The sequence below is a fragment of the Cololabis saira genome, chromosome 17 (genome assembly GCF_033807715.1).
Source record: "Cololabis saira isolate AMF1-May2022 chromosome 17, fColSai1.1, whole genome shotgun sequence".
NCBI lineage: Eukaryota > Metazoa > Chordata > Actinopteri > Beloniformes > Belonidae > Cololabis > Cololabis saira.
The window spans coordinates 19,113,917-19,124,399 of NC_084603.1; the positions used below are offsets into that span (position 1 = coordinate 19,113,917).

General features: G+C 38.2%; 1 protein-coding gene across 4 annotated transcripts; it reads left to right on the forward strand.

The window, feature by feature from the left end:
* The first annotated feature begins 2,178 nt into the window (after positions 1 to 2,178).
* Positions 2,179 to 9,621, forward strand: morn4 (MORN repeat containing 4). 4 transcript variants are annotated; one of them, XM_061745470.1, is made up of 6 exons: positions 2,179 to 2,232; positions 2,569 to 2,718; positions 2,836 to 2,909; positions 6,458 to 6,572; positions 6,663 to 6,772; positions 6,854 to 9,621. In XM_061745470.1, exons 3-6 carry the CDS (start codon positions 2,843 to 2,845, stop codon positions 7,000 to 7,002), a joined length of 441 nt encoding a protein of 146 aa, XP_061601454.1. In that variant the 5' UTR covers positions 2,179 to 2,232; positions 2,569 to 2,718; positions 2,836 to 2,842; the 3' UTR covers positions 7,003 to 9,621. The 4 variants fall into 4 exon arrangements, with proteins under 4 accessions (XP_061601454.1, XP_061601455.1, XP_061601453.1 ...); XM_061745471.1 differs by having other exon boundaries at positions 2,181 to 2,232; positions 2,586 to 2,718; XM_061745472.1 differs by having other exon boundaries at positions 2,193 to 2,232; positions 2,624 to 2,718.
* Positions 9,622 to 10,483: the final 862 nt, after the last annotated feature.

Genomic DNA, 10,483 nt, shown 5'->3' on the forward strand with positions numbered 1-10,483 from the left:
CTAAAAATCATTCGCTATACCCTAGTGTTGGTTAAAGATTCAACTTACATAAGGATGTACATGATGTGGGACTTTTTGTTGCATTTTGGAGCACCTTGCATCCTTTCTGGAAATTAAGGTTTGTAATGGCAAACACACACACACACACACAGCAAATCTTAATGGCTTGCATGCTCCTTTGTCCCTTTAAATTGGGCTGTAATCCTCCAGCATATTTGTGTTTCCCTCAATGACTTCTGAGACCTCTTTGATTGTAAATTTGAAACAATAAAATCATGGAGGGGAGTATTAAGCTTAGGATGCAGCTATGGTATCTCTGATAAATATTGTAAGAGAACAGTACTTCTGGTCGGTGGAATCTGTAGAGGATCATGCGACTACAACTTTCACAGATAACTTTAGTGCACAAATTAAATAAAAAAAAAAAACAATTTCAGGCTTAGGTTGCTGGCTTCTCTTCAACCAGGGGGTATTTTAAAAGTGTAAAGTAGCAGATCATAGTAGGGAAGAAGAATGCCCCCATATGCAATCTTATACGCACACACTGTTTCTCATAGCTGTGAACTAGTATGCAAATGCAATTGTAGGTATGACTTGCAGTGAAAAATAGAAGTTGTTTTTGTTTTTTGAATAGATGTGTTTTCTTTCTGATTTTTGGTTAAAATATCATCTGATTATATCTCAGTGTGCTGTATACAACAGTTGAATGCTAGCTTAAATATCACAACAATATGATGTTTGTTTAATATCTGTGCAGTTAATTGAAGTTGCTGCTTTACCACTGTTTTCCCCCACTATATTTTAATAGGTGAAATTGAATTAAAGTAACATGTAATAACAATTAAATCAGACACCTAAAATATCCTATGGCTGCAGCGATGTACTTGCAGCTCTCATACTTGAATTAACATAACTTGTTTATGAAGACTCATCATATATAACAACTTCTCTGATCCTTCTTCGTTTTTTATGGATTTGTTTATTTCTTTGAAGTGATTTTGAGAGCTGCTTTCAAGTGTGGTGGTATTTGAGTATTTACACTGGTTCACAAATATTATTTCAGTTTGTTGGCTGGATTTCCCTGTGTTCAGTGTTACGTGAAAAGGAAAAGAGGGTTGCATGAGTTTATTTTAAGTTTGAGACAAACATTTTTTTGGCAAATTGATTTTTCAAATTCCTTTGGTCAAAGTTTCCTATTGATCTTTTTTCTTTTTGTTCAATAACTTCCACCTTTTTTTGTGTGAGTACATTGCAATGAGTAAAAAGTAATGCTTTATTTCTAGGCTTAAATTAACATGGCGCATTACTACCATTCGCCATGGCAATAATTCATCATGTTTAGATGTGATGATGGCGAAAAAGGGACTCTACAGATACTTGACCTGTAATAAACCAAGGTAAGATTAGGTATCAGAATTTTAAATAAGTCAAATAATTTATCATGCCAAGCACAAGTCAAGCTTAAATGACATATAAAATGTATGACTGTAGAGGAAGGTGACAAAAATAGCTAACAACAAGGGGTTTCGAAAAGAAATTCCTATATTTTTATAATAAATATGTAATGACTCAGCTGCGGCACGCCATGCCAGTGGTGTTTAAATGATGCCTTCCCGTACAGTTGGACACTATACTTATTTAACCATGCACGATGCTACTGTACAGCTCAAGGAGCTTTGAGTTCCACAAAGCTTACAAATCATTTGCTTTGTAAGTTGAAGCTTTAATCAACACAAGGGTATAGGAAATCATGTTTATCATGGACTATTTTGGACTATTTTCATTGTAGCCTACTAGTGTAGGCTAAACACATCTATAGCAAATTTATGGCGACACAAGCAGCTGTTCTCTAAATCACAGTAGGAAAAAAACGTAAACTAAACCAAAAAAATATATAATAAAAATGTGTTTGCTCTGTGTCACGCAAGAAGGCATTTTCTAATTGTAATGTTACTTCAGTAACACAATGAATTCCTTAGCATTTCCAAGCAGTTCCTGAAGGCGGCATACGTTTCTCAAGCCTGAATTATGGTTCCGCGTTAAATCGACGCAGAGCTTACGCCGTAGGGTACGGCGTAGGTTACGCGGCGACGCATACCCTACACCGTAGGCTCTGCGTTGGTGTAACGCGGAACCATAAATCATCAGTCAGCCGGTGTTTTCATATTTTTACGCGTCTACGCTCGTGTACGCTGCTTTCCATGCGGCAGGGACGACAAGCGCCATAAACAGGTAAACCACAGTCGTTTAGCTGCTCCTGCTTCCCCCTCATAGATGTGTTGTGTTTTTTTTCCTAAAGACAGTCCATTTAAATAGCATCTCCAGTGAAACGCGACACCCTGTTCAGCAACATGTAGCCTATTTGAGGGTTGTATTGATCGAAATATAGCTTATGCCACAGTCAGCTTTAGCTGGATATTTGTAATATCTTATTATAGGGAATGTTTCTGTGTGATGAATTATTTATCTGATGGCGACCGCATGGGTAAAATTACACCTGACTGCCATTCTTTAAGGCGGTGTCATTTGTTTTAAAGAGAAAGTCTCCATGCAATCATTTGGGATCAGTGTGTTTGTGTGTGCAGTCACGCTACAGTGAGGTCTCCTGTTTACTGGTTTAAAGAGGGGATTTCTCCCCATTGCGCTCCAACTGGGAGCCACAGCCGACACACAGCAAGGCGTTCAAGACTGACTGGGTTCACGGTTGCAGGATCAGGTGTAAGTGATCTTTATCCTTGTGGTAAAGGTATAGTGGTTTAAGTGTATGGTGGAAGCTGCATGGACCATGTTATGTATATCATTGGCCAGTGAAGTGTGTTTGTGTGTTGAAAATAGGGCTATCATGACCCTGACCAGAGGATCTTTCACCTATGCCAGCGGGGAAGAGTACCATGGCGAGTGGAAAGAAGGCAAGACAGACCTGTTTCTAAGCTTTTAGAAAAAAAAGATTTGATTTGATTTTTATTTTTGTACTTGTAAAAAAACAACACTTCAAGAGAAGTTAAGAAAACAAAACAACAAAACAAAGAATTTCATCCTTTAACACTTGATATCTTAATTTACATGTGCAAAAAAGGGGTTGGAAGAAGTTTTTTTTTTTTTTTTTTAATTTATCCTTTATTTATACAGATAAAACACTTGAGTCCGAAGACTCATTTTCAAGTGTGACCTGTTCACATCCACACAGTTGCATAAAACATAAAAATGAGACATGACAAGATATGACAGGACATAACACTTGAAACTGATGCAGAGTGGAAATGACAATACACTATAACCGTTAAATAGCTGGAAAATAGAGATATCAGGTTAGTACACTAGCCCCAGACAAAAATAAAACTTGTAGAACACAGACTAGCTTATGTGCTTTAAATGCTTAGCTGCGGCAGAGGTCATCTAGTGCAAGTACAAGATAAAGATGCACTCTCCATGTCTCTAAGCAAAAGCTTAAAACTAGCAATGGGAATCAGGTTCGTCAACTTCAGACTCTGTTGCAAGGAGTTCCAAGCGGACGGGGCTGCAAAAGAGAACGCCCTTTTGCCTTTCTCTGTGCGGACCAAGGGGATGTAGTAAGTAATGATATCCTGCGTACGGAGAGCGTATCTGGATTGCTTGCGTGAAAAGTAGACAGAGAGGTAGGGTGGGAGCAGACCAAGAATGGATTTGTAAATGAGAGTGTACCAGTGGAGGGTTCGGCGGATAGAAAGAGATGGCCAGTTAACCAGACAGTAAAGCACACAATGGTGTGTAAGTGGTTTACAACCGGTTATGAAGCGCAGCGCTCCATGGTACGCAGCATCCAGAAGTTGGAGACAGCTTGCAGATGCATTCATGTAGAGGACATCACCATAGTCCAAAAGAGGCAAGAAGGTGGCAGTAACCAGCCGTTTCCTAGCAAGAGCTGAAAAGCAGGACTTGTTTCTGAAGAAAAAGCTCATAAGTGTAAATTTATTTAATCCTACCCCCATTCACTAATCATTTAACCCGTATTTATAAATACTCACCCAATAGTGTTATCTGCAGGCCCCTAAATTGATGTAAGGATGTTATTCATGTCAACTAGAAAGAAATCACACAAGCGGACATCTTTCTTACAGTAGTCTACAGGATCATTATCTTATTACACTGGAAGGGTGTGTTGAATTTGTTGTGATGAGTCTGGATTTAACATAAGATGTTGGCAACCAAGTGAAAAGAGCAGATTTGTAAGAACGTTAACCCCAAGTGTAAAACTGCAAGCAATCAATAATTTGTAAAACATTTAGATCATGAATGTAACGAAAAATGTCACAAAGATGATCTGTACAAGGTTAAAACAAGAAACTATAATATTTTTTTGTTTCATTATTTTAATATATGCTTCAAGTTAAAAAAAAAAAAACTTGGGGGAGGAGATTGTTATTAATACCAATGTTTTCGGTTGCTTTTTCATTTAATAACTTTGTGAATACTGGAGAAGGTGGGAGTCTTTTTACTTTGCATGGTAAACATTTGTTTTCCATGTGTGCATACACCAACAATCCTGCCTCGAGGTGCTTGACGGTCATTCATTGTTGGTTTTTCCAGCCATGAACACAACACACAGAAATTTCTTCAGATTTTCATTTTTTTTTTTTTTTTTAATTGACATTATGTAACAAAAATGCCGAAACACTCATATAATTTGTCTATTTTACATCTAGAAACCTCATTCTTCCATACATGGGTTCGATGTAAACCTCGCTGGATCTGGACTTTTGACTGAGTTAGTCTTGCTGGGAGGTTCATTTTCACACTGGTACACAGTCATGTTACTAACCCGTCATTGGCTAACCTAACCTGATTTTTGTATTGTGTTTATTTTTTTGTGAAGCACCTTGTGACATTCCCCTTTCTGTCAAAGGTGCTATAGAAATAAACTTTACTTACTTACTTACTTACTTACTTACTTACTTACTTACTTACTTACTTACTTACTTACTTACTTACTTACTTACTTACTTACTTACTTACTTACTTACTTACTTACTTACTTACTTACTTACTTACTTACTTACATACTGATTTTCCACCAGATGTTTTTAGTATTTTACAGCTTTTCATTTTCTTCTGTTGCCCCTGTTTCTGCTTGTTTAAATGTTTTTGAATATTCATCAAATTAAAAACAAACCTTATAAACCTACATAAATAAGTATACAATTTCAGATTTTTAGCATGTAATATGCAATTTTTAAACAATTTCAATAGGAATAGAGTAAATGATTTGCAAATCATCACAATCTTTTTATATTTACATTATACGTAGAAACTGGGTTGTATTTATTGCCACTGAGTATTATTTTGGCTTTTCTAAAGTGTGTCTTCATTTCCTTTAAGACATATGTATTTCTTAACACATACTGTACCTGCACAAAAGTTCAACTCAGGCCGGCCGTTATAGCTCTACATTTTAAAAATTATTTAATGCATTTATAAAAATGAGTTCTGACTATATCTAGCAAAACAGAAAACCACACAACTTATGACATTAGCTATGACTGAAATCCTTGCTGACATTTAACTTTGATCAGAAAAAACCTTGTCAAAAAACTTCTCTAGGAATAAAGATTATACCTAAGCTTAAACTGCTTTAACGCTCTCGGTGACTCATACACGCGCACGCTCAAGTAATAGTCGCGGGATGCAAGCTCAGGCTATTTAGATAAATCCGAATTAACTATCATTGGTAACCCAGCATGAACAGCACCAGATTTAACGGCTCTGCCTTTGTCAAATCCTCTTGATTAGACTTTGGACCTGTTTGGGAGCTCAGCAAGAGTCCTTAAAGAGAAGTCATTTAAGATACAGAGAACAATTGCATCCTGGGAGTTTTTTATTATTTCATGTGTGCATTGGGGTTTCGGCTCTGGTTTTCAGCTCATTTAAACACCATCTTGTACATTTTTCCATCAGATTCTACTTTATCTTCTTTTATAGTCTGGAAATTGAAGAAGAATTCTACAATATGCATTTCTTACACAATTATAAGCTTCAGGGCTGGAACACAGTCTCCCCAAGTTTTTCTTGAGTGTTTCCTAAAGTAGAAATCCCTGGATAAAAAACCTGAGGGATTAGACGGAGGTAATTCCCACTTGAGCATGAAGCAGATGGGACTTGTAATTCAATAGTAAACCTTCATCTCACAGGGGGAGGAGGCTATGTAAAGTATGAACTGATTCTTGACACATGCAGTGGTTTTAAAAGTCTGAGCTGCACTGATATACATATAACTCGGATTCATACTGTCTGCTGAGAAATAGAAGTCAAAATAAACAATGAAATCCGTAACTACTGCTTGAAAACATACATGTTGTCCCTAGCTTTTTCTGATTTGGGGTTTGTAATGTGCTTTGACGTGTGAAATCAAGCTTGGGGTGTTTATAATACTGTCTCCATCCTCTGTTTCAGCCATTCCTCACTGTTGTATGGTCCTCTGCAGGTCGGAGGCACGGTGTTGGCCAGCTCAAGTTTCAAGACGGTACCTGCTACAGTGGCCAGTTTGAGAACGGCCTTTTTCATGGCTCCGGCGTGCTGCTTTTTACAGATGGATCCAGGTGAGCAAACAAGAGGGAGATAGAAAGAGGTTATGGAACTCAGGTCAAAAGGTACAAATGACAGCCCTTTTTTTTTTTAAACCACATCAGGTACGAAGGAGACTTTGCACACGGGAAATTTCAAGGCACGGGAGTGTTCAGTCGATACGATGGCATGAAGTTTGAGGGAGAATTCAAAGACGGACGCGTTGAGGGATATGGTAAGTCTGCTACACCATAAAAACCGGAAATCCATTGGGATGTCATTATTGCCTTACCGTGTGAATTATCGGTTCTTCCAGGGCTGTTGACTTTCCCAGATGGAGGTCACGGTGTTCCACGAAATGAGGGCTTGTTTCAACACCACAAGCTGCAGAAGAGGGAGAAGTGTCTAGGAGTGGTGCAGCGGGCCCAGGCCTCAGCCTCCACTGCTCACAGCCTGGCATTTTGACTGTTCTGGATACTGAAGGAGACAAGCAGCGTTTCTGGATCTTACAGAAGGGCCTCAGGGATGTACGCCCCTCCCCAACTCCTGTCTGTGCATCTTTACCTCTTCATCATCGTTATCTTCAATCTTTTTCCCTTTTCTGGATCTTCCTCGCTCCACACTCACTGTGACCTGACATTCAGAATCAAGTTGACCAAATAACATCTTTTTGGATGGCTGACTTGACATGCACAACAGCATTAGGCACACTTTTAACATCCTAGTTCATGTGAGCAGCGAATGCTGCTTTTTCTCAATTATTGATTGTACTCGGAACACGTGTCTTTGTGTTTTCCTCCAGAATTGCTAGCCTTCTTACTTTAACCCACCACCAACAACGGAGACCTCTTCTTACAACTCTGCTGCACATCTTGTTCTTGAAAGAGTTTGTAAATTCAGTTTTTGCCCAAAACTGAACCGTTGCGCAGCTGTGGATCCGTTGGTTATTTTCCAGCCAGAAGATCAATAGCCCGTTCCACAGCTCCTCCTCGCGTTTAAGTGTTCTTGGCAAAAACACTTCCACTGCCCTTGACACGTTCATCGGTGTGTGATTGTACAGAAAAAAGTGCTGAATATATAGAGAGCATGTATAGAATAGGAAGAGCTGTATAAAGGTGTGTGTATGAATGACTTGTAAAGTTTTCTAGAAGTTACAACAAGATGTAAAGGCGCTAAATAACTACATTAAACTAATTAGGTACATTTACTGTAAAAATATTGCAATCCTTAGCCTGGCCAGCCATCTTAATTCTTTTCATCTCTAATACAAAGAATGAGTCTGGTTCCTCTGGATTTGAGATTTTCCGGGGGGGCAGTACCAAGGGATGCAGAAGAAACTGCCTCTCGAAATGAAGCATGTGACGACAGCCACCTCGATCGGTTTGAATACTGGCTCTTGGAAGTTTCTATACAAGACATTGCATAATGTCCACACCGTTACAGTTTGTTTGGTACATTCTGTACCAGTGAAAATGGTTGTAAATGGGAGGAATGCCAGACCCATTTCACAAGAGAGAATTTTTGCCAAGAGAATGGCAATAGCATGAAATTTCAAGGTTCCCTGTGAATAAAAGAAAAATAATCTTGTAAAAATAACTGTTGTCCATTTACGGAGCTCCACAGGGCACCCAGAAAGGGTCATTTCAGTTTAAAGTGCTGCTGTATAGTCTTCGAGGAATCCATTTTGTCACTGGTGCTTCTCTTCTTGGAAGATCAGTATTCACGTTTGCCTTAAAAAAGTCATTATTTATTACTTTTTTAACAACATCAGAGCTGAAGGGTGTCCACTGGAAGATCAGACGATGCCTGTCTAGCACCCTCATGAAGTCTGCTTGAAGATGGCCTTCACTTTCACAGACGCGTTGCTCAGCTGGTGCTCAAGGTGCTTCAGGTTTCGCTTCCATCCCACACAAGCCCAGTAGATGTCTTTGTTTCTAACAAACCTCCCTCTTCCAGCGGAAATCACTGGAGTAGAAATTTAATTCAGTTTCTCAATCGAGTAGAACGATTTGGGTGACTGATAATGCTCAATAGTGCTTAAAAACTACATGCATTGAATAAGGGACTTAAATCTTAATTTAAAGAGCCAAGTGAAATAATTTATATCTCAAATATGTATTTAAGAGTATGTAATGCAAATGTTTTGGGTCTTTTTTCTGTCTGACTAATCTGACTTTTCATATGAATTAATGATTGGTCGGTTAAACATGTTGTAAAGGTGTTTTTTAAGACAGTGTAGTTCAATATTTTTAAATGGTTTGGATATACTAACTATAATTATGTCCTATAATGTGTACTTTATCATTATAAATAAATTAATTTAGTATACTTATGAAGCATTAGGAGATGTGGTTTAACTAAGGTTGCCTACAAAATTACAACCAAAGACAATCAGAAGACATAACGGTCTGAAAAAGCCTGGATTAGAAACATTCCCTCCTACACCTTAACAACAAAGATAAGTCCGTTACAAAAAAACAAAAACTCCATGGGGCTTTAAGTACACGTGAAAATAAACACAACAGAAGATTAAACACAGGGAATTTATGTGATATTCTGTTGAAATTGTTCCTCTGAGTCTCGAACCAGGATTATTGCAGTTAATGATTTTCAGTGTTCTTATATTGAAATGAGGGAAAAGATGAACAGTCAACATCAGTAGCGCATGCTAGTGCTTTTGTACATCTGTGTGCTACGAGTGAGTCTGGAGACAAAAAAGCAGAGCAGTGCAGGCGTCATCGCCATGTAAAAGCACACTTGAATGTTTGCTGTGTGTGCAATGACTGTAATATGCTGCATTTTACATCATGTGACTTTTCTTTGCCTGCACACTCCTGCCTGGCTGTAATTAATACATGAATATCATACCTCCATTTCCACCTGGAAACCAAAAAAAGGTGCTTTAAAAGTGTTTCTGTCCAGACTTTCAGTTGCCTGAAATATCATTGCCATGGTTACCTTTTTGAGAATAATAGTGTTGTTTGAGTGCTCTTAAAAAAATAATAAAGTGTCCTCTCTTTCTCCTGGAATAGGCCTGACCATGTATCATAGAGCTCTGTTAATAAAGTAATGTATGACATTAAAGCCTAGCCGTGCTTTTTCATAAACTTTATTTTATTCTCTGCATGTCAGCAGAAAATATAATAGCAACTTCTCTTCCTTCAGGTCAGATAGGATTCCAGAATATTTGATCATTTGCAGTGTGTCAGAAGAATATTTAAAAGACCTTCAAACACAAGGGCTTCAGAGCAAGACATCATGGGAAAATGTAAAGAAATCAACGAAGACTTCAGGAAAACAAAAAAAATTTAAGTCATTCTTTGGGACAATTTCCAGATTTCTAAAAGTCCCAGTTCATCTGTTCAAACAAGAAATACAGGAGGATCAACCGCACAGCCATCATACTGCTCAGAGAGGTAATTCTTTCAAGCAAAACACCTTGTAAAGATACTTTTTTAAATCAAAAAGTATCATTATATACACAGTGAACACCCTCTGTAACAAGATGATCTGAAAGGCCAAGCAGGACGAGATATCTGCTGGTCCAGCTGCTTGGAGGGGTCAGAGCAGCATCCCAACCATGAGGTGCGGGGGTGGTAGTATCATGATGGGGCTGCTTTGCTGTAAAGCAGACTGATGCACTTTACCAAATAGACTATCGTGGAGAAAGACTATCTGTGGATGGGTCTTCCACACGGACTGTGACCAAAGCATTTCTCCAAATTCGCTTGGCTCAGGGCCAGAATCAAATTAAATGCATTGGAGTGGACATGACAAAGCACTGATCTCTCCTTTTATTCATGTATTATTTTATTTTTTATTGTATATATTGTTTGGCTGTTGCAGTTGTCAAATATAGTATTTCTCTAAAGGGTTAAAGCACCCATTCACTATAAAATCATATGAGGGTACTTTAAGGAAATTAAACAGGTAATCTTTAGACATC